At 42.3% G+C, this 23,853-nt stretch overlaps 2 protein-coding genes and 1 long non-coding RNA gene across 3 annotated transcripts in view; all 3 read left to right on the forward strand.

Moving 5' to 3' along the window:
- LOC115406113 (gastrula zinc finger protein XlCGF71.1-like) overlaps positions 1-23,853 on the forward strand; it is a 143,270-nt gene that overhangs the window by 29,084 nt on the left and 90,333 nt on the right. The window lies entirely within an intron of this gene.
- On the forward strand, positions 58-2,260 carry LOC115405334 (gastrula zinc finger protein XlCGF17.1-like). The gene is made up of 3 exons (XM_030114894.1): positions 58-540; positions 625-1,044; positions 2,157-2,260. The coding sequence occupies exons 1-3, from the start codon at positions 105-107 to the stop codon at positions 2,258-2,260; spliced, it is 960 nt and encodes a 319-aa protein (XP_029970754.1). The 5' UTR covers positions 58-104.
- Positions 7,639-23,841, forward strand: LOC115404990 (uncharacterized). Its single transcript, XR_003933404.1, has 3 exons — positions 7,639-7,823; positions 9,350-9,611; positions 23,786-23,841. It is a non-coding gene; the product is annotated as an uncharacterized LOC115404990 (long non-coding RNA).

A 23,853-nucleotide genomic window follows, 5' to 3' on the forward strand; every position in this document is an offset into this window, starting at 1 on the left:
AAAAACTTAAAAAATATCAGAACTTAGAGACGGTTACAGATAAGAAGCAACTTTGTGAATTCTGTGGTGAAAGTTACAACCGAAAGAATGATTTGTTAGTACACATGAGAATTCACTCTGGTAAGAAGCCATATTCTTGTGAAACATGTGGAAAATGTTTTCGTCGTCGGTGTGATTTGCTGCCTCATGTGAGAACTCACACTGGTGAGAAGCCATATTCTTGTGAAACTTGTGGAAAATGTTTACGTGACCAGACTTCATTAAGAATGCACATGAAAATTCACACAGGTGAGAAGCCGCATTCTTGTGAAAACTGTGGGAAATGTTTCATTCGTCGGAAAGATTTATTGAGCCACATGAGAACTCACACAGGTGAGAAGCCGTATTCTTGTGAAATATGTTGGAAAAGTTTCAGTAACCGAAAGGGTTTGAAACTACACATGAGAACTCATACAGGTGAGAAGCCGTATTCTTGTGACACATGCGGGAAATGTTTCAGCAGACAGGGTCACAAGTTGCTCCACATGAGAACTCACACTGGTGAGAAGCCATATTCTTGTGAAACATGTGGAAAATGTTTCCGTGACCAGTCTGGTTTAAAAATACATATGAAAACTCACATAGGTGAGAAGCCGTATTCTTGTGAAAAATGTGGGAAATGTTTCCGTCGTCGGAATGATTTATTGAGCCACATGAAAACTCACACAGGTGAGAAGCCATATTCTTGTGAAACATGTGGGAAAAGTTTCAGTCACCGATATGATTTGAGACTACACATGAGAACTCACACAGGTGAGAAGCCATATTCTTGTGAAACGTGTGGGAAATGTTTCAGCAGACGGAGTCATAAGTTGCTCCACATGAGAACTCACACTGGTGAGAAGCCATATTCTTGTGAAACATGTGGGAAGTGTTTCAGTCATCAGAGTCATAAGTTGGTCCACATGAGAACTCACACTGGTGAGAGGCCATATTCCTGTGAGACATGTGGAAAAAGTTTCAGAGGCCAGTCTTCTTTGAGAATACACAAGACAACTCACACAGGTGAGAGACCGCATTCCTGTGAAACATGTGGAAAATGTTTCCGTCGTGGATGTGATGTGTTGCGCCACATGAGAACTCACAAGTGAGAAGCTGTATCCTCGTGAAAAATGTGGGAAACGATTTACTCATCATACTAATTGTCCTGCCACAATATATCTCAAAGAAATCAAGTCAGTATTTAGTACTGATAAAAATACCGAATTTGGTCCCCATCCCTTGTCAAGCCGCAAGTACAGTGCATCCAGTGGAAATCCTTCAGCTTGTTAATCCATTTAATTTTCAGTCTTTTGTTTTTCTGTCAGTGTTTTTCAGAGATATTGTTTTGATGAAAATCACAAGAAGCTGCTGTTTTCATGAAATTCTGAAACATTTTATTGTGAAGAAATCAGACCTTTTTGTTACCTCATGTTATATTGTGAATTAAATTTAAATGAAGTTTTGTAGAAAGTCAAACCATTTTATCTTGTTTTTTTTACATTTTGAACATTGTCCTAACTTCTTTGGAACTGTTCGTTTCCTGTTGATATTGTCAGCCCTCCAATATTTTCTATATTATGTTTTTAAAAAAATCACTAAATATATTTTTCATCAGTGTAGGTTCTTTATTTTTAAATGAACATTGATGTTTATTGTAATTTCACCTCTCAGTATCTAATCTGAAAGTCTTCCAACCAGGGGAGCCACTAGGGAGTTTGGGCCCCATGAAAAGAAAGGGGGGGTGGGGGGGAGGCCTCTCAAGTGGCTGAGTTGGTCGGTGCCGACTTGACTGTAAGCTGCTTACCAACTCAGCCAAAAGCATCTTTTTTTTTAAATCACGATGTCGGCTGCAGCTCGACGATTTGCACAGTTTTTTGACGATCTGTTTGAAACGAGTAGCTTAGCTATGTATCCCACACTTCATGTAAATGGGACAGGTGATGTCCTTCTGGAATGCAAGACAGGAAGGACTGCACAAGAACGTTCTCCACTGCTGTTCGTGGTGTCCTCCTGCCAAGTTCTTGTTTTGGACAGTTGTGTCTGCACCCCAGTTTAGTCGTTCATGGTGCATGTGCTCAAAAGCAGTCATCACAGCCAAAGACACTGATGTTGTGGTGCTTTGTCTTGCATTCCAGAAGGACATCACCTGTCCCATTTACATGAAGTGTGGGACACGGAACTGCACACGATATGTGAACATCAGCAAACCGGCAAGCTCAGTTGGAGACAGCCTCTGTGACAGTCTAACTGGCTTACATGCCTTCACTGGTTGTGACACTGTTAGTGTATTCGCTGGCCAGGGCCAGCTGAAAGCCTTGAAGATGAAGATAGATACTTCTTACCAAGAAACCTTCAGTGGACTAGGGCAGTCATGGAATGTTCCAGAGAACTGAGGAGTTTACATGTCACATGTACGCTGCAAACAGCAACACGGTGGAGGTGAACCAACTGCGCTACCAGCTCTTCTGTACCAAAAGGAGAGAGATGGAGTCCAGCCAGCTGCCACCATAGAGACTGTCTCTTCCTGCATGTCGAACGAGCCAGCTGTCAAGCATCCATCTGGAAGAGCAGTCTGCAGCCTAACCCTGTGGTCCCAAGTCCTACAGAGCACGGATGGAAAGAAGATGAAGGCAAGCTGGCAATTTACTGGATGGGCTCTCCACCTGCACCAGATGTAGTCCTGGAATTGCTAACATGCAACTGTGTCCATTCATGCAAAATACCAAGCTGCACATGCTTATCAAATGGACTGGCATGCACAGATATGTGCCAGCTGAAGACATGCAGCAACCAGAAACTGCAGGATGATCCAGGGCCTGAGCTCGAACTCGAGGAGTCAGAAGATGAGAGCATTTGAGGCATTTGAGTGACATCGCAAGGAGTTCATTATAATGGGGCATTCACACCGGACGCGTCGCGGGCGTCGTCGACGCTCGGGACGCCTCGAAGCTGACAGCTTGTGACGCTTTAAACACGACGCTTGACACCAGGTGGTCACAAAGCTCGCGACGCTCGCGACGCTCTTGATGCACGTCAGTTAATTGGCGCGCTGGAGGCTGATTTCTGTTTCCAGCTATGGCGGATCGCATCAGGAGAGCGGCTTGGCTTTATTTGTTAAATAAAGCTAGACCGCGTCGTCGTCGGAAAAGTGGCTATTGTCTGCTCTGCTCCTCTCTGCTCTGACTGCAGCGGGGAGCGCTGCTGAGACTGACCGCTTGTGAGCGCTTTGGGACGGGGGAGGGGCTCACGCAGCACCCGCTGCTCATTGACGACAGCAGCGAGACGTCCTGTCACGTCTCCAGAGCACCAGAGAAGGTTGCCAGATTTGTCGCTAGTTGCTTTTGACAAAAAAACGTCGCCAAGAGGCTTTGGAAAGTCGCCAGATTTAGCGAGAAAGTCGTCAAGTTAGCAACACTGGCCGGCCCGCATCGGTGCTCGGATCACTCGTAGTGACGTAGCACCGGAGGGATCGTCTCTGATTGGTTGACGCTCAGCGGCAGCGCGTCGAAAGTTCAGTTTTCCCAACTCTCAAAAAGCGACGCTCACGACGCTCCTGACGCCGGGGACGAGCATCGTGGGCGTCGACGCTCGAAACGCTGGAAAAGCGACGCTCATGACACTCCTGATGCGCCGCCCCGCCGCCCGCCGCTCCACGACGCTCGTCCACCATAGACTTTGCATAGAAAAGCGCCGCTCACGACGCTTGCGACGCGTCCGGTGTGAATGCACCATAATGCTGTTCTGTTTAATACTTCAATATGTTGTTCATTAAACTCAAACTTCCTTATCCTATTGTGGTGACCTTATTTCCTTCGTGGTAAGGACAAACATTCACATGCTTTCTTTAAAAAAACACAAATACACACAAAAAATAAAAACATAAAAAAACATTAAACAATAAATAAAAGGGGCTAGCGGTACGTGGCAACCCTGTTTCCACTAATTCCAAAGTACCACACACTTCTGATACATTTTGCTTTATGCATCTTCCTTGTAGGTTGTTCTATGGTTCCCTGTATCCCATTTTGGTGTCCTTTATGTCACCAAATATATCCCGGCTGTTCTGTAGTTTACGTAATAGGAGACCTACTGCTCTTCTAATCTAAGGCTCACAATCATCCATGGCAAGAAATAGTATAGGCATATTATACATTTTCTGAATCATTATGGTCCTGGGAGTGTTGTAGACTTTGAATTTTGTGTCCCTGTTGCTCCTAGATGACACAGGGCTAAAAGATAGTATATCATTTAGGCAAAAATTGTATTTTTTGTCGAAGTTTTGCAGTTCAAGGAGTTCCAGTAATCTCTATATTGGTCAGAAAGGTTCACATTTTATCTTGAATGAAAGGTTACATTGCCCCCTTTAAAATGATCCCAGAGACAATGTTGTGAAGCATTGACAGATGTCCTGTACACAAGTCTAAAGCAGGATATGTACCGGTATCTGAAATGCAATTTCTTGAAGGGGCGGGTATACTTCATGAGCTGATAACTATGATTTAGCTACCACTCTGGAAAGTCTATCATACCAAAATATCATCTACAGACATAGATCTTTTCAAAAAATATAAGGAACCTTCGTCACCCTGAGTGGTACCGACAAGTGAAAATCTGGGGTCAGGCCCATGGACTACCAGTAGTGATGGGGGCATTCGGGGCAGTAACGCCCAGGCCGGATGCATGGCTCAAGGAAATACTGGGAACAACATCTGAGATCTCTGTCCAGAAGAGCGCAGTGCTGGGAGCAGCTGAGATCCTGCAGAACAGTCAAGCTCCCAGTCCTCTGCCCACTGTTTCCTCAAACCAGCACTCAGGTGATTCAGCACCACCAGTAACAAAACAAACCACAGCAGTGTGATGGAGTGGGGCTCCCTCTAGTGGAGGATTGTGTTGTCTTTGCTACAAAGGGTTTAGTCCACAGTTGTGCTGTTTCCTGTCACTGTGGGCTGCAGAGCACAGTAGTACACAGCAGAGTCAGATAGCTCAAGCTTCTGGATCTTCAGAGGAACTGATTTGTCTTTGAGCTCAGCATCAAATCTGTCTCTGAGGTTCTCTGAAGCATGTTCCACTTTTGCTGAGAAAACTTTCAGCATATACTCTGGGGAGCTGTTGACTTCTTGCTTGTACCAGAACAAAGTCGGACTTGTGTAGAAGGTTTCAAAACTACATTTAAGAGTAACTGAGTCTCCTTCAGCAGCAGTAACATGATGGCTGCATTACTTTGTCTTCTCCTTTACCCTCTGGAGAAGAAGAGAACATGCAGAGGAAGAGATGAATCAATAAAGAACTCAAGAAGAACAATCAGTAACTTTGACGAGTTTTTAATAAGTAAAGCTTTTAAATAGTTCTTCATGTAGAGCTCAGTAATGTGTTCAAGTATTTGAAGAGGAAACATGTTGAGTTTTGTATCTTACCAAAGAAAAGAGCAGCAAGAAGAATCCTCAGCCAACGTTCCATGTGCCCAACAAGGTTTCAGTCAACAGGAGAAAGTAGCTGATGTTCAGCACTCAGTGTGACAATAGTTGTCTTCACAGCAGCTCTTCTTATTGACACAATGGTTGAACACAGTGCAGAAGTAGAGCAGCACCTGCTGGATAATGTGGCCCTCGAGAGGAGCTCCAAATGAACAGTGTGAAAAAAGTCTTCCAGCAGCTTCTCAGAGTCACTGACAGACTTTCAGAAGCACTTTCACTCATTCAGAGGAGGAGACAGTGAAACAAGATCTGATTTTAACTTGATGATACACAAGTGACAACAGCTGGGAAGTTAAATGTCAGTGAAAACAGGATTTAATGAATGGCAAACCTCACAAATCAATTACTGATTCCACATTATAGATCAGTGATCCTCAACTGACGGCCCGCAGGCCGAATACGGCTCGCCAAACTGTCCAATCCGGCCCGCAACGGGATTCCAAGGCATGCACGTGCACATGCATGAATCCCTGGGCCTGCGACCGGACTCACGCATCCCCTTCAGGCCCGTGACTGTACGCGACAAGACACATGAAATCCGGTCTGTAATCGGACACGCGCTACCCCAGGCAAGCGATTCAAGTGCTAGACAAAAAGTGACCCGCCGCCAAATCTAGTTGACGACCACTGTTATAGATGAAAAATCACTTGTATTGCTAAAGTTCAGACTCCCCTTGATAAATTACTTCTTTTTACTTCCTTTCTTCCTTCTTCAAAGAGATGTTGTCTGGATGGGAGCAGAAGTTGTTTTTAAACCTCTACATCCGTTTCAACATTGATGATTCCTCTCCAGATGTGTAAACTGTCCACACCATAAACACTAATGCAGCCACAAACCATGTGAGATTCACACTCTGAAACTGAGAGCTGATAACAAGCTGGATGGTCCCTCTTATCTTTAATCTGCAGGACACAACGGCCCTCATTTATCAGTCCTGTTCAGATCTCATTGTATGACAAAATTCTATCTTGTTGATCAGTATGTTTCCAATTCCAAAAAGCTTTAAACATTTGAATATGACTGAATGTTCCATTGAGTAAAATGTTTTATGAAAGTGAAGAAATAGAATGAAGCCGCCGACTTCTGTGAGGTGATTGTAATCTGAGAGATCAAGAAATGAGTGTTATTGTGAATAGATCTGCTCCTTATGAAGCCTGATTGAGAGTCACTTAATTTTATGTAAAATCTTTTTTAGCCTGGTGGCATAGCCTGAATGACTGCTACAGTTTTATAAGTGATACTCTTGAGTAGCGCAGTGGCATCTGCATGATGAAGAATGACCGGAGCTTGAGTCACTCTTCTCGTTCAGTCCTCAGATGTATTTATTTATTCAACATTTTCTCCAGATTTGAAACACGTTTGCTCTCCGCAAAATGAACAAGTTGGAGCACAATGGTGACTTCTCCTTCTTCTTCTTCCTCTTCTTCTTCTTCTTCTTCTTCGTGTCATTTTATGGCGGGTGGCACTCAGCTTAAAAAGGACAATGATGACGTCAGATGCACGTCTTTTTCTCAAACAGAACATCAACATTATTTACATAGAGTAAGGGGCCATCTATCCGCAACACTGAACGATAAGCATTGTTTATTGACATAGTTGGTCTCAAGTTCTCTATTTTGGGGTCTTTACAAGCTTTGGTGATTCATGTTATGAGGCCGTGTTTCATAGTGGATATGAAAGTCACATTATCAATAGCTTCTTTTAATATGAGTATAAAAGAGTTTACACAAAAAATCACAGAAACGTTTCTCAGAGTTGGCTGAAAGGCATCACAACCTGGAGGTATGTCTGAGGACAAACTCTGTACAGCTTTTTCCAGCTCCATGAATGTGGGATCAGCATCACAGAGCTTTTCAAAGCCTCACCAGTGTGAGGAAAAAGATCTTTGAGTTGGTTGAAGAAGGAGTTTGGTTGATTCACAGGAAAAGCTGAGGAATTTAGTTGCTCATAGACCGAAATTAATTCTTTAGTAATTTCATCTCAGTCAGTCATAATTTGGTCATTAACAGCCAAGGCTGTTTAGAATTCTTCAAATTACGGACTGTGAATATGTTTTTACTCTGAAATGGGGGCTTTTATTGTTGAAAGACGTCTGAACTTCCTTCCTGTCCGGGCGTTCAGCTGCCGCTGTGATGCGCGGTGTTTAAGGTGTTGTTGTGTGACTCGTTTCTCACAGAGGAAATATTTTATCTCGTGCAGCAACAATGAGTTCAGTTCAGGCTTTGAGAGAGTTTATCAAGCAACGACTAACTGCTGCTGCTGGAGAAATGTGAACAAACTGTGGTTCAGTAAGAAGTGGAAACCTCCAGTCAAGTCTCACAGAGCAGGTTAGTAAAAGTGTGAATGAAGACATGAATGTGAGTGGTGGAGGATTGTTCCATTTGTTTAGAAGCCAGCAGACAGAAATGAGGCTGCAGCTGCAGTTGTTGTTCAAAGTGAAACAACAGGAGTGATTTGAAAGCAGAAAGCTTCAGCATTAAACAGCATGTGTGTCAGAAAGAGCGGAAACGGTGCTTGAGCTGTTTGAAAACAGAAGAAGTGATTTATTGCCACTCAGTCTGGGCGAACATGCTAACGTTACTGTGGTTTGTGCAGCTTTTAAGGCTGGATTCTACTTTGTGCGTGAACGTGAGGCGCGGAACGTGCACGAGAGGTGTTGCTTTGTTCCTCGTCGCGCGTCTGCTCCCAAACTGCAGGGGGCAGTGTATCGCAAACAGACCTGTAGCACAGTGCTAAAGTAGAGTAGAGGAAGTAGCTCTTCTTCTTCTACTGCTCAACATCCTGTGAATGGAGTGGAGGGAGGTGGTATAGCAGGACACAACAACTTGTTGCACATTGAGCGTCTGAGCAACGCAGGAGCAACTGGGACTGCAAGTTTAGCTTGAAATGACTTGAAGTCCTTCTTCCTGACACCACAGGAATTTGTACCCTGACAGGAGAATGAGCTTAGAAAATGTCTGCTGAAGAGGAGAGAGAAACATACAGGACTGCACTGAATTAGAAATTCAGCACTTTTTTAATCCAAGTAACGTTCTTGAACCAGAAAATTTTATTGTTTTTCAAAAACTGTGACAAAGAAAATAAAATATCCAGAAAACGATGTAAGAATAACTTGCGTCTGTGTTTAATTTCTACTTGAGACATCAACTACAATCCATCTGGCTGAACATTCTCATCAAGTAGTTGGTCATTTTTAAATTTTATTGCTTCCTTTTGTTGTTCTGGGATATTTTCCAGCATATCAGAAACAGCAGAGCCAAACCTTGTGTTTTCAGTCTCCCTGTTGGTGACTTCCTCCTTGTCTGTGTTTCTTGTCTCTGTAAAATGAAATTTTCAGTCCTCCTCTTCAGTTGTGCTGTTTGTCGTGTGCATTATGCTTATTTTCTGAAGAATTTTGAGGTGTGTCAAATACATTTTCTTCTTTAGAATGAGTGTGTGAGGGGCTGTAGCTGCTCAAAATACATCATTTATCTGCATGAAGCTGCACAAACCTCACAGATGGGTCAAGCATAAATCAAGCTTGACAGTTCGTGTTTATAATACAGACATTCTGGAAAATCTTCTGGAACTGGCTCGGATTTATTATCATGAGAATAAAGTATATTTGCATGGAACACTGTTCATCTCTTAAATTTTTGTTCTCCTTCCTCACTTCACTCTGAAGCTGATGCTGCATCCAGACAGTTTTCTCATTTATTCTTTAAAGCCCACTACTGTCAGTTTTCTTGAAATAAGCAGACTTTTTGTTTGTAAATGTTTGTATTTTAAATGCAGTCTGTCCTGTCTCATCCATCCATCAGTGTAAAATCTTCCCTTCCATCACATCAGTGACTTTTGTCTTGTTTCCCTCCAGAGAATCCACAGCAACACATTGGTAAAGCAGAAGATGAGCTCCAGTGTGGAGCAGGAGGAACATGAAGCTCCACACATGAAAGAGGAGGAAGAGCTTGTTGAGGTGACTGTTCCTGATGGTGAAAGTGACAATTCCCACCACTGTTTGAGAGACTTCAGCAGCCAGAGACGAACTGCTGCTGCTGTGGAAATATTCAGCGTGTTTGAAGAAACTGTGGTCCAGTACGAGATGGAGGCTGATGGTCAGCGCAGACACAGAACAGGTATGGAAACATGTGAATGAACACATGAATGTGACTGGTGGAGGATCTCCATGGTTCTGGCTGTCCCTGTAAATGCCCACTCACAGGGACGGTTCTAGAGAAAATATTTGTGGGGTGGTAAGAGGGGTAGAGTAATTTTTGAGGTGTGTGTGTGTGTGTGTGTGTGTGTGTGTGTGTGTGTGTGTGTGTGTGTGAGCTTTTTTGTTTTAATTATATTTTTATATATATATATTATATATATTATAATATTTTATTATTATATTTCAAATACTGTTAAGCACTTGGTTCGGTTTTTTTTTTATGAAAAGCAACAAGCTTCTTTGAAAAGCTGGAGGCATCAAGCGGCGGTGGTCTGATCCTTTCAGAGTGTGAGGCTGTGGTTCTTGGTAATTTTAACACAGTCATTCTTAAACCTAGTAACAGATTGGTAAATGCTTTACAAATCAGACAAAAAAGAGAAGAACATGTATTGTCAAGTGTGTGTAGTACAGGAACCTTGTTGACAAGAGTAAGAAAGAGGCAAAAGCTTCCTGCTTTGCAAGTGTGGTGAGTAAAAATAAGAAGGACCCCAAAAAGTTGTGGAAACTGTTCAAATCTCTCGTTACAACTTGAAAATATCAAACCAAGTCAGATAACATTAGGTCGAAAATCAGTGTAACAATAAATTTTGATAAAGCTATGTTTGTTGCTTACTTCAACAAGTTTCTTACGACTGTAGCATCCTCTCTCGTGGAAAAACTACCTGTTGGTACGGGTAATTTTGGTTTGAAGTTTGTGAAAGAACATCATAGAAAACTCAATGTTGCATGCAGAATGTATTTAAGCTTCAGCGTGTGGAGAGTGTTTCAATGGAATTGAGTGGTCTGAGTATCAACAAAGCCACCAGGCTGGACAGTATACCTGCACGTTTCATCAAGGGCCGTGTAGGGCTGTTGCTATTGAGAAATTTCCCCTGCGATATGTCAGGGCGACTCAACATCGCGATTTGCAATATAAACGCACCATCTTTTCTCTTTTTTTTAATCTATTTAGCAAATTTGTTTGTTGAACCGCTGTCAAAATCTCATGATTAACTTACCGTGACATAGCTGCTGCAGTACAGAGCCTGTCAACGTTGGGGTTTTTTTTTAACTTTTGTTGAAAGGGGAGACTTCAAACTCTTTACCAGATTTTGAATCAAGTTAATAGACTAAGTAAAACCAGAGTTATGACTGAAATAAAAAGGCACCTGCTGTGTTGTGAATCCAGCGGGGCTGCAGCGCTGTTGGAGCAGGATTAAAGGTAAAACAGGTGATTCAGTGAGGGATACAAGAGGGATACACGTGACATGATTGTACTTTATGGAAATCAAGAAAAAAAACCCCCAGAATCCTGCTTTCCTATTGGTTGAAAACTGCTCCACATTAGATAATGAGAGACGGAAAATTTTTTATCAATACGCTTGATGAAAGAAATAGTCCCTGAGCAAGAGCGAATTCTCATTACAGAGTAATAAGACAGATTATTTTAAATGAATAATTTATTTGTAGTGTACCGTTTAGTGTATTTTTGGTGTGTTGGTTAAGGATAATTATGAGGTGATTTATTACGAGATCATGACAGCTGATACACTTCAGAGTGGTGTAGGAGGAGGAGGATGGAGGTGGTGGTGGAGGAAGAGGCCGACTCTCCCTCAGATGTGAGCTGGTTTCAGCCACACAGGACAGCAGGAGTTCAACTGGACACTTTGTCCTGATAGCCCTAAATACTTCTTTTAAATAAACATTTCTGAGGCTGAAATATCAAGGTAAAAGGAAAAGGAGTCAAAACGGCCAATTCACACCCTGATCTTAGTTCTTCATAAATGAATAAACTCTGTGTAATTTCGTTTGAGGCTTGTCACTTTCACATTAATACATATATATGTATATGTATATATATATATATATATATATGTGTGTGTGTGTGTGTAAATTGTATAACACATATAGATCAAAGCACAGATGCAAAATGCACAATTTCTCTGACTCAACCAAAAAACAAAATTCAGGAGCAAGCTTTACATTTGACTGCAGCATCTTACCGAAAAAGAAAAAAACACTTGCCCATTTTTTAAGTCTTTATTTAAAGTAATATACAAAATTTAACATATTGGACACTATAATTTCACATTCATGCACACAAATGACGGCGATTTATAGGTCTGTCATCATGTCCTTGTTACGCGAAAGGAAAACCAGCATGTTTACCTTGTGTGGTTTGAGAGAGGATCTGAAAGGGGTGATCACATTTCCAGCGACACTGAAGACCCTCTCGGATGGTGCGCTTGTTGCGCAAATGCACATGTACTTGCGTGCGACTGTGGAGAGCAAGGGAAATCTCTCCTGGTTGTAGCGCCGCCACGCCAGGGGGTTGTCGTTAGGGTCGAGAGGTTCCTCCTGCAGGTAGCGAGTCAGCTCCAGGTCGACTCTGACTCTCTTCGGGACAGCTGCGGATGTGCTTGTCCGTGACTTCAGCAGGTCTCCGAGTGTTTCTTTTCTTTTTTGCCTCCGGTGGCTGCGCCGAGGCCTCTGGCTGGACAGCAGCTGATGCACAGGCCCCGCCCCCTCCATCTTCCAGGTGTAGTATTTCCTCGATCAGCTCGCTCTTCACCTCCCCATCCTCATCAGAACTGCTGCTCCGATATCTTGGGTCCAGCAAGCAGGACTTTGCCAAGGTTTTTTGAAGAGCAGCTGATCGGTACTTCTCCTCGAGAACACTGCACATTCTCTGTTTGATTTCTGAGGTCAGAGTGGTGTCTTCATCTGAAGGTTGTAAAATATCTTCCCTGAGGAATTTCAAGACAGGTTTGATTGATGAGACCGTGACATAATTCTCGGCAGACAGCAGATCCGTAAACTCAGCTGCCGGCTTTAATCACCGACTCCAGAACTGCAATGTCCTGCCAGCTGGGGATGAGATGTTGATGTCGCCGGTCATCCAGAACCCTTTTTATCGCGGGGATTTGCTCCAAGACTCGGTCCACCATTTTCTGCTTGGAGCCCCATCTTGTTGGACAGTCCTGGATGGACGGAGTAATGGACAGAAATTATCTTCTGATTTTTTTTAGATTAAAAGTAAACATATAATATATATATTATTTTTCGTTTCATTGTATTTTTTTCTAAACAAAAATATTTTTTAAAGTATAAAAAAGCTAGCAACTGCTATTTAAGACTGGATGTTTACGCTCTGAATTTTGGGCAACATTTTTAAAAGATTGTTTGTATTTTTTATTAGATTTATTGGCCCCCATTTGTGTTATCACACAACATATCAACCTCCGAAGCAATCAACTTTTGTTTACTCCCTTACAGAACCTTATTTCCCTTACAAAAACCTTATTAATTTGAATAGTGATAAAAATAACTAAGTAGGCCTATACTAATATTAAATAAACAAAAATGATAACAAATTAGATATTAAGTAAAAAAAGGGTTACTTTATCTAGGTAAAATATAAGTTAATATGTCCGAAAATTAGGAACAATAACAAATAAGAAATGAATCAGTACAAAAATAAATGCGACAAGACATGCAATATGAAATAGATCTGAAGGCACACAAGCGACTCTGTTTACATTAACACAGGCAAAGGAGGCTGTGAGATCAGACCAGAAATTTTGTAAAACGGGAAAAGGTAATTTCAGATTTTTTTTCTTAAACATTAATTTTATATTATTTTTTTATTCAACAAATTATGGACAAAACTCGTATGATACTATCTTCCAATGCACAAAGTCAATAAGGAATTAGAAGATAACAGTAAAAAGAGTAAAAATCTTAAAAGCCCCTCCAAATTATTTCTCTATATTAATTCAAAGTATTTCATTTTAAAAAGCTGCTGAATTCTATTTTGGTCATAGTGCGCTTGACTTCGTTATCAGCCTTGATGGACATTCAACGTCTAAAAACATATATAAATCCTTAATTCATTTGAATCAATTCTTAGCACCTCCAATTTCTTCAAATAACCCATTTTTATTGTTAAAAATGATATTAATCTTGTCCAGCCTAAGTTAATATCACGTCAATATTGGTCAGAGCATTACAAAAACCACCGGCGGAAAGTCAAAGTAAACAAGGATAAATGATTAATTTAAGGGACTTCGTCCACATTAATTATATACTGATACCACTGCGACTAATAATAATAATAATAATAATAGTAAAAAGAAGAATACAAAGCAAAACTGGGAGATTTTTTTTATTTTATTTTATTTAGTTTGACCATAATAAAGGACAGTTAAATTGCTTCTAAAAGCTAGCTTACCATTATGTTCTGTGGGATTTGGAGCTCCGTCTGCGCCTTGGCCAGATCCCTCCTCTTCAGCCAGCTGTGGGAGAATGCACCCCCTAAGGAGTGGCACTGACCCATCGCTCGGGATGTGCGATCAGTAACGCTGGCCATTGCGTTCGTCACTGCGAGGTGTAAATTGTGTCCGAAGCAGTTCAGCCATGTCCACTCCAACTTTCTCACTGCTGCAGCGATGTTTGCCCCATTGTCCGTAGTAATGCACGCCAGCTTCTTTTCGTCCAAAGACCACTCAGCAAATGCGCCGCGTAGAGCCTCTGCGATGTTGTCGGCCGTGTGGTTCTCCGGCATAAACACTGTTTCCAGGCAGCGTGATTTCAGAGTCCAGTCTGTGCCCAGGTAATGTACAGTCAGACTCATGTAAGGAGCCATATTTACGCTTGACCACATGTCAGTGGTGGCAGAGAAAAAGTCCACATTTTTTAGCTCACTCTGGACCGATGCTCAAACTGTGTTTTACATCTTCGGCACAGCAGTTTCAGAGAAGTAGGTTTTACCTGGCAACTGGTACTGTTTATCGAATTTCTCGAGAAGGGACCGGAATGAAGGTTTCTCCACTGTAGAACATGGTACCATCTCCTCCACTAGGTACTGTGTAACAGCGGTTGTTAGACGTTTATGTCTGTCAGTGTCTCTGTTATATTTTCCAATTCTCGCGAAGGCTTCGACAAGTCCAAGTTGTCGGCTGGGACCGGCATGAGCCCCGTGGCTCTGCGTGGCAGGAGGCGGCGGTGCCTGCAGCTTCACAGCCGGATGGTAGCAAGCTAGGTGAGCCCTTAAATTCGCTGTGTTGCCGCGTTTAACCTGAACTATTTTGCCACAGAGTTTACAAATTGGCTCATCTAAATTGTCCGGCTCCCCCTTCTCATTTGGTTTAAATCCGAAATGCTCCCAAATGGGCGAAGTAACGTTGTTTTTTGCTACCAGCGTAAGCGCCTTTGCTCCCTGCTCAACGTGGTTGTGGCAATGCGGTGGTGGCGATGGCCCATCATGCACCGCGGTGGGCTTCGTGACATCGCGATATTTCATTTTTGCAATGACCGCGACAGCCCTCGGGCCGTGCTTCGGTGTTAGCTTGTCCAGTCACTCATGTTGTAAACTTTTCCATATGCACAGGTCAGTTTCCTGATGTACTGAAAATGGCTAGAGTTGTACCATCATATAAAAATAAAGATGGAACTGAGGCTTTTAATTATGGGCCAGTATCGATCTTGAATGTTTTATCAAAGGTTTTGGAACATGTAGTGTTTCTTCAGTTCAACGACTATCTTGAGTCACACAGGCGGAGGGCCATGACCCACCCGGGAGAACCGGCTCACACGGGCGGCTCCCCACCCCAGGCCAGTACACCCCCCAGCGCTCCGGACACGCACCCCGAGATCCAGGGCATCACCCCGCCGTCCACCCCCTGACCCACCCCTCCCACCCTGTCCTCTCCCACCTCACTCCCCCCCGCCCCAACCCAACACTCACACCCACTCACACTGACACACACAAACCCACCCACTCATCCCTAAACCAAACACACTCACATTCTGACACTCACACACACACGCTAGCAAGCACATGCGCGCGCGCGCACACACACACACACACACACACACACACACACACACACACACACACACACACACACACACACACACACACACACACACAGAGTCAACCCTAACCCAAACACACTCACATTCCCACATCATCCAACCGTCATGTCCCGTGGGAGACCCCCCGGAAGGCAAGGGAACACCGAACCCCACATCCAGGCCCCCCACCCCCAAACCCCACCGCTGCAGACAGGTATGCACCCCCCAGAGCCAGCAGCCCCCCAAACCACAGCCGGTCCAAACCCCAGGCCTGTGGGGAAAACAACAGCGCCCCCCACCAGAAGGAATCCGGAAACGGGGGCGCAGAAGACCCCATTGCCCCCCCCCCCCCGGCTCGTGAGTGTTGATGGAGTATATGTTGTTTGCGATTAAAATTGAGGGACAGGAACCACACCGTGCCACGAGTGAGGCCAAACGAGCAGACATGCTCCCTGTTGAGTATTGGGTCCAAGCAGTAAAACTCAACCACATGTGTGACATTGAGCATGGAACAGCCCCGCCGTACCTTCTGTCCAATGTAGAGCACAGCAGTCAAACATGGAGGAGGAACAGCGTCTTAGCCTTTGTTTTACAAAGACCTGGTGTTCATAGCAAAAACTGTTTTATTTGTACCGGTTAGGCCTGTGCGGTGTACCGGTTTGTACCGAATACCGGTTTTTATTTTCGTTATGATATGAATTTTTCATATACCGCAATACCGGTGAACAGCCCAAACAACGTCCGGAACGTGCGCGGCGGTAAAGTGTTTCAGCGGGGACCCATTTCATGGCTGCACACCAACAACACAGCGTGTTGTTGGCTGCCGGCGAGAGCTCTCAAAGTGAATCACACGCTGTTTACCCAGAGGAACTAATACCAAAAAGAGGAGCCACGTCTGTGGTTTGGAAGTTTTTCGGCTTTAAAAGGTCGGACGTGGATCAAACAACTATCTTTTGCAAATGCTGTCGAGCAGAAGCGGTTAGCCGGCGGTGCTAACACTAGCAATTAGCTTCACCACCTCAGCCGAAAACACGTTTTAGAGTACCAGGAATGTCAGAAACTAAGATCCACACCCTCCACATCCACAGCTCAATCTGCAAGTAGCAGTCAGACGTCCATTCAAGATGCGTTCGCTAAAGGGACTGCATATGAGGACAAAAAAAAAAAAACCAAGCGGGTTGAGATAACTATCGCAATCACGCAATCTGGGCTTGAAAAAAAAAAAACATGATACAGTCCTTATGACAGTAAAAGGGGCTATTTAAAGCCAATCAACTGCAGTAATTATTTTCTTATTAGAAGAAAATGTGTGTAACAACACTCTTGCATGAAAAAAAAAATACCGTCAAATACCGTGAAACTGGTATGAATTAAAAAAAAAAAAAAAACGTGATATGAAATTTTTGCCATACCGCCCAGCCCGAGTACCGGTATCAACCTCTGGAACAACCGACCTCTTACTACCAGGCAGCTCGCATCCAAACATCACTTTAAAATGAAAAGAAACCTGATGGCTGAATTACAGTCCAGAAAACAGTAAGATATTTTCACTATTAATGACTGTATGATTTTAAATATTAGTAAATATTAGAGGGTATAAAGCTATTATGTATTCTGAAGGAATCTTGTTTACCGACTGTGCCATATTGTAACTTATTTTTTATTTTTTTAAGGACCACAGTGGAAACAAGCTCCTGGCTTTCTTGTGCTATCCTTGTCAATAAGTTTGTTTTTAGAGGGCAGCCGATCACCTTCTCTGCTGCTCGTGTGACCCACTGTAGTCTTTTCAACCACTGTGCTGCCAGCACCACACAGGGATGGCATGCACCAGCACACTCTCAATTATGACCAACGCGCAATCACGCGGACATGAGAGGCATGGACGGTCCTTTACTCTACATAATGATATTTTACTCTATGTTGTATAAAATAAAATTTACTTTGTATGTATCGTACTCTATGCAGAATAATATTTCACTCAACATAGCATTATGATTTGCTCAATGAAGAATTACATTCCATTCTGTATTGATTCATACGCTACTCTTCACTAGATTGCATTCTACTACATACAGAACAGTATTTTACCCTCATTAGAATGTTTTGCTCAAAATAGAAATACAAGTTATTCAAGATAGATTACCTTCTATACTACAGAGAGTCAGATTCTATTCTCTATCAAACTGTTTCTACTCAAAGCAGAATTGCAATTTACTCTATAAATATCTTGATTTTTCTGGACTTACATGTGAAGTTTCTCTGGACTCAATAAATCAGAAGCAGTTTAGTAAAGCACCTTAGCACATAGATCATAAAAAAAAAAAAATTTCATGGTACAACTAATGCTCAACAGATAATGTTAAACACACTGCAAGACACATAAATAAGTCATCCACCATGTCACTTGTCAATTACGTCAGATTTGCTTCAACAAGCACCATGTCGCACCATCAGAAATTAAAATTGCTGCATCTGTTACTCAATAGGGCTGCCACGATTTGTCGATTAATCACGATTATGTCGACTATTAAAATCATCGACGACTAATTTAATAGTCGACGAGTCTATTTTTTTTTTTTTTTTAAATTGTTTTTGTCCCGAAACTGCCGCGGCACTTTCCACTGCCGCGTCTGCCTTTCTGTATTTAACACACATGCGCAGTCGTGTCAGCCGGCGACACCAGACTGGTGCCATGGCTGCCCGGCGGCAGCGGAGCTCAGAGTATGGGAGCTTTTCAAGAAAACCTCAGAGAAAAGTGCGATGCAGTATCTGCAGGACAGAACTTGCCTTCCACGGCAGCAGAACAGCGATCCCTGAGCACCCGAAACGGAAGACGTTGTGGCTCGAGACAAAGATGAAGATTGACCGTCGTCTTGGTAAGCTAATAATATTAGCATAGAGGGCTAACTTGCTATTTACTCATAGCTGTTAACATTAGCGGTGACGATTTGATTCATTAGCTGCTTTTAGCACATATTTCATGTTTTCTGTAAAGTTCTAACAGTGATGTGTTTTAATAAGAAGTGATGTCGCGCTGATGTTTTCTAACGTTATGTTTCAGAGCTTCACCCCATCAGAGCGGATTTTCTCTGCAGCAGAACATCTGCTCCCAAAAGAGAGAAGTCTGTCTCCAACACATGTAGAAATGCTGACTGTCCTGGCTATGAACAAGAGCCTTGTGTACTTTGGGATTATGTAGAGTCAGAGTGTAATAAAATTGTATACAGTTGAGCACTGAACACAAAATGCACTTTTGTTTTATTTGAGTCAGTGAGACAAAAACTTCAATAATTCCGTAGTTACAGGTGCCTGCCTCATTGTTGCTATGCTTGATGCTAAACACAAATTAAGAAAAAAAAATTAACGTTAAGGATTTATTTTTTGTGTTGTTTAGGCAAGTGCCTTTTCCATATTTTACTCAAGTATTTGCAATTTATGCCATTAAATAAAGGTTTAATGAACTCTCATCTGAATTGTCTTTATTTTTAGTTAGCAATATACCTTAAACACTTAAAGCTGAAATCTAATTATGTTTATATAAGAGCAACTTCATGGTGGTGGAATAAACTATGTTCTCCATTTAATTTATATAAGATGTGATTAGTCGACTAATCGAAAAAATAATCGGTGATTAGTCGACTACCAAAATAATCTTTTGTGGCAGCCCAATTACGCAAAAAGTTCTATTCATTCAAATAAAATGCAAATAAAATGCATGAAAAAGTAAAACAAAAAAACCAAGGACCCTCTTCATACAGCATCCATATTTACCCAAAGGATGGGTTGCTCAAATATTAATTTAGAAAGAGAATCTGACAAGTTTTTCAAATTATCAACAGCTGAAGAGGGAGTGGATAGCGAAAATCCAGAGGGCATCAAGCCATATTTAAAGATAAAACACTACATTCAATGTCTTGCATAGGGTGGGAAGCTAAAATGTTGCACTCTTCAAGAGTTATAGCTCTTCGAGACATATGGTTTGCAAGGCAAAAGTTACTAAAAACAACTTCCCATCTTTGACAACAACATGGTGGATTCTCTGAAAAACTGGCTTCTCTCAATGAACCCTCACACAAACAACTAAATCTGAACAATACACATTTTCATTGTGCCCATCTAACGACTAACACCTTGGCATCAACTGGTACCTGAAGAGACTCTGCCACGTCATCGTCCCATTCCATCACTTGTAATGTCAACATTTTACCAGGGCCAGTAGTCACTCTGCTGGGGTGAAATGTCTGCCACTTGTATGCCATTTGTGTCTGGTGTTTCTTTGCTAGTGTTTTAATTATATTTTTGAAGCTGTTAACTTGTTGGGTTTTTTTTTAAAGAAATGAATATGAGTGAACATAGCTTAATTTTGAGTTGTATTTTCAAAATCATCATAGAAAAGCTGAATCTGAATAGCATTGTTGTGTTTTGAAAAGAGAGGATGACTCTTGAAAAGTTCTCCATCACAAAAGTCTTTAAGAACAGCTTCTTCTGTACTGGAATCAGGCTGCACCATTTCCTTTTTATTAGGGTGACTGTAAATGAGCTGTAGAGTTTTCAAAGCTGGAATTCACATAAATATATTGGTAACCACCACTTGATCATAGCCTCCACTCGCCCGATTGCTCAATATCAGTATCAAATCCTGTACCAAGAACATATTCAATTGCGTCTACACTTCCCCACTTCTCTTTAAAATACTGTTATTTTCAGAGTTTGACATACAAAAAGGATTTTCCATTTTTTCAAAACACTCATCAATTTTACCCTCAACTTCACCTCTGTCAGGCTCCACTTATGACAAATACTTCTTCACAGATTATTTTGCTTGATCGTGAACATCACGAACTATCTCCTCCATAGAAATCACGAGAGAGTTAATGACCGTTTCAGCCACACCTGCTTCTTTAAGTTCAGCTACTCGAGTAGCACAGCTGTCTACAAGACTCTTGTTGACAAGGACAGAGTGAGGAAGGGGAATTGCTGATGGCAAATCCTCTAAATGAATGTTACATCTTCAGTTGTCGCACGGCCTTCGCCAGGATCAGAACCAGGATCAGAACTATGATACTTATGTGCAATATCAAGGTGCTTTCTAAATCCAGAGAATGTTCCATAAACCTGCAAACAACCAGACTGACCACACTTGAGACGAAGAGTTTTTCCTGAGCAACGTCCGTGAACCAACTTAAAGTGCTTTATCAGGGAATTAACATCTGTCTGATGACATTTGCAAATAAAACACAGCATCTTTGCACCAACTCAGTGCAGCATCCGAGCTCTCACTTCAGCAACCATGGGACTCACTTTGGTGGTAGAAACATATATTTTATAGATGATGGTTTACAAAAAGTTGCACACATTTGCCAGCTCTTGGTTGTATGAAGTTCCAAAAACTAAATGAGTTTTAAAAAGCTCATCAAAACAGGCAACAGAGTCCAGTGACTTGCCGGTTAGGTTGTGTTTGTCAATGACGATGAAATACTTGCAGATCGCACTTCTCTGGGTTCCCACTGCCAGAAAATAGGGTTGACGACTTTCCTTGATGCTGTCTCGATGCCCTTGGTTGCTAGTCCCAGTCTGTGACGCAAGAACTTCATTTAGTGTCTTTAAAATAAGTCACAGTTCATTAACAGCTTGAATATACTGGTTCTCAACATGATTTTACATTTTCTTGAATGGGATGATGATTTTGAATGGGTGAAATGGAAACATGGAAATGAGCTTTTCTATATAGACTCTATAGAGAAAAATCTAAACTAATCACAAATATAGATAAATAATCAAAACTTTTTTTTAATTATTAATAAACAAGTTTTAATGAATCAGACATACTGCTTCTGACTTTGGACACAATGTGTTTTATTAGAGTAGTTGCTGTTAGCTGGTAATCATAGAGATTGCTTTTTATCACAATGCAGTACTTTTAAAACACACTTTTTTAATTTCATTTAAAGACAAAAACAATAGCCACTTTAACAGATGTTTTTACAATTTAGACAATATATCAAAATCCATTACCAGTGGTGTACAGTACTAATCCAGTATTGATAATCAAATGCCATAACTGCTCAAACCAAGCTCAGCTTAAAATCACTTTACAAACATGGGTAGATATATACATACAAACAGTAAATGCTACAGAATTTCTTAAACAGGAAATAGATTCCCTCCTTTAAGTTTTCCTGCTCTTTTGATTGCTGCATCTTTGGATACTTTATTAAAATTGGTGGTTCTGAAATTCCCACATCTGTTCTGACCCTCTATATTGCTGTGAAGGACTATTGTCCTGATAAAGATGCACACCTGAAAACAACTCCTCCCAGCTCTTAAAAAAAAATTACAAGCGCTACCCATGGCAGCCAAATCTTCCAAACTGCATTTGACTGTAACCTCACCTTAATGAACTTCACAAGGTGCTCACTGGCTTCCCTTGCAGAGAGCTTTCCTGGTTTCTTGCGGCCATGAGGTGATGTGGCAGAAGGTGCACAAGGACCAAAATGTTTTCACTGTTCCACCTGAAAATGAAAATACAGAAATTTGTTTTCTCTAATAAGTCTTCTTTCAAAAACAATCCCAACTTATTGTTATTGTATTGCCCATTTTGTATCGACCATTTTGTACTTCTTCTGTAGATTCGGCATTCCTGAAGCAGGTCTTGAAGTTCAGCCTTTTGTTGAATTTTTGGTGAATCAGAGATGATGAGTCAAAGTGTTGACGCTGCACAAGGAGGATTTATTCAGGACTGCAGACTATGCACACACACAGCTGATTGAGAGCAAGGCTGTTGCTCCGAGGAGAATCCAGCTCCGCTCTGCCATGACTTCTAGCCATGCCATGTCATATAGCCAGATCTTACGAGACTAGCGGACGTCTCTAACAGAGCGGCCGTCGCACTGTGTTCCTGAGAACTTGAAAACAAAGCATTATTTTATATCACAGCCGTCTATGTGAGGTCACGGCTTTGTTGAAAGAGTATCTCACATCATTCACTTGGAGCAGAATCCGCAAAGTCCTCCAGCTTGGTGATGCGTTGTTGGTGGTCGATAACGGTGGCCTGGAAATTGTCCAATTTCACTTCCAAGTTGGCGTAGGTCATTTTAAACTCCGTGACCAGTGACTCTTGTGGCTTGACTAGCTTTGTTGCTAGCAGCGCCATGATGGAGCTCATGATAACTTCCTTTTCTTGATCTTCTCTCTTAGATGTTTTAGACATATTTTGAGAAAGCCGTGCTCTGCGTCACACAGTAATGCACACTCCACAGGGAAAAAAGTGAGTTAAATGACATAAAGACCGTGAAGAAGTTAAGGAGTTCCGGAATACGGACCAGTGCAGCTACTCCATCCGGCAGCCAGGAAGTGACCGCACCAGCGAGTCCTGCTGGGCTTTTCCGACCAGGGATGTTGTGTTGGCCACCCAGGACAGGTTCCTTGAGATGTGTGTCCCGAGGAACTTGAAGGTGGGCACCCTCTCCACATCGACACCTTTAATGCGGAGGGGAGGAGGGTCAGGTTTGCACCTGCGGAAGTCCATGACCACTTCCTTAGTTTTTCGGGTGTTCAGTGTAAGGTTATTTCTGACACACCGTTCAGTTAGTCACCGAACTTCATCTCTGTAGGCTGAGTCATTGTCCTCAGTGATGAGCCCTACCAGAGTGGTGTCGTCAGCATACTTGATAATGGTATTGCAGGGATGTGTGGGTGTGCAGTGGTATGTGTAGATGGTGTACAGGATTGGACTCAACACACAGCCCTGAGGAAAGTCAGGACTGAGCGACAAGGTGGAAGAACTCCTGTTACCAATCTTCACCGTTTGTGGGCGATCAGTGAGGAAGTCTTCGATCCAGGTGCTTGTGGTAGGCGGGAAGTACAAGTCAGCCAGCTTGCATGTTAGGATGTCCGGGATGATGGTGTTGAGGGCCAAGCTGAAGTCTATGAAGAGCATCCTGACTGAGGTCCCAGGAATTCTCCAAGTGGTGCTGGGCAGAGTGGAGTGCAGTGGAGATGGTGTCATCGGTGGATTTGTACTGCAGGCAAACTTTTGGGGGTTGAAACTGGGGGGGAGGTAGTCCCTGATGTGCTTTAGGACCAGCTTCTCAAAGCATTTTGCCACTATGGGTTTTAGGGCAATAGGTCAACTGCAGGCTGCGATTTACTTGTGATCCGATTAGTCGACGAATGGCAAAAATAATTGACTTGTTGATCATCAAAATAATCCTTTTTGGCATTCCTGTTCTTATTATCTTGTACTTTTTGTCCCTCCAGAGCTCCCACAGAACCACGACTGTAGAGAGGAGCAGCTCTTTAAACAGGAAACAAGCCGCTGTGGAGAT

The sequence above is a fragment of the Salarias fasciatus genome, chromosome 18 (genome assembly GCF_902148845.1).
Source record: "Salarias fasciatus chromosome 18, fSalaFa1.1, whole genome shotgun sequence".
Classification (NCBI taxonomy): Eukaryota; Metazoa; Chordata; class Actinopteri; order Blenniiformes; family Blenniidae; genus Salarias; species Salarias fasciatus.

What these genes read in the sequence shown, in the direction of transcription:
- LOC115405334 (XM_030114894.1), top strand. Translation starts at nt 105, where the DNA reads ATGAGAATTCACTCTGGTAAGAAGCCATATTCTTGTGAAACATGTGGA. An exon ending in CCACATGAGAACTCACACTG is followed by an intron (nt 541 to 624) that starts GTGAGAAGCCAT and finishes AAACTCACATAG; the next exon opens with GTGAGAAGCCGTATTCTTGT. An exon ending in ACACAAGACAACTCACACAG is followed by an intron (nt 1,045 to 2,156) that starts GTGAGAGACCGC and finishes CTTGCATTCCAG; the next exon opens with AAGGACATCACCTGTCCCAT.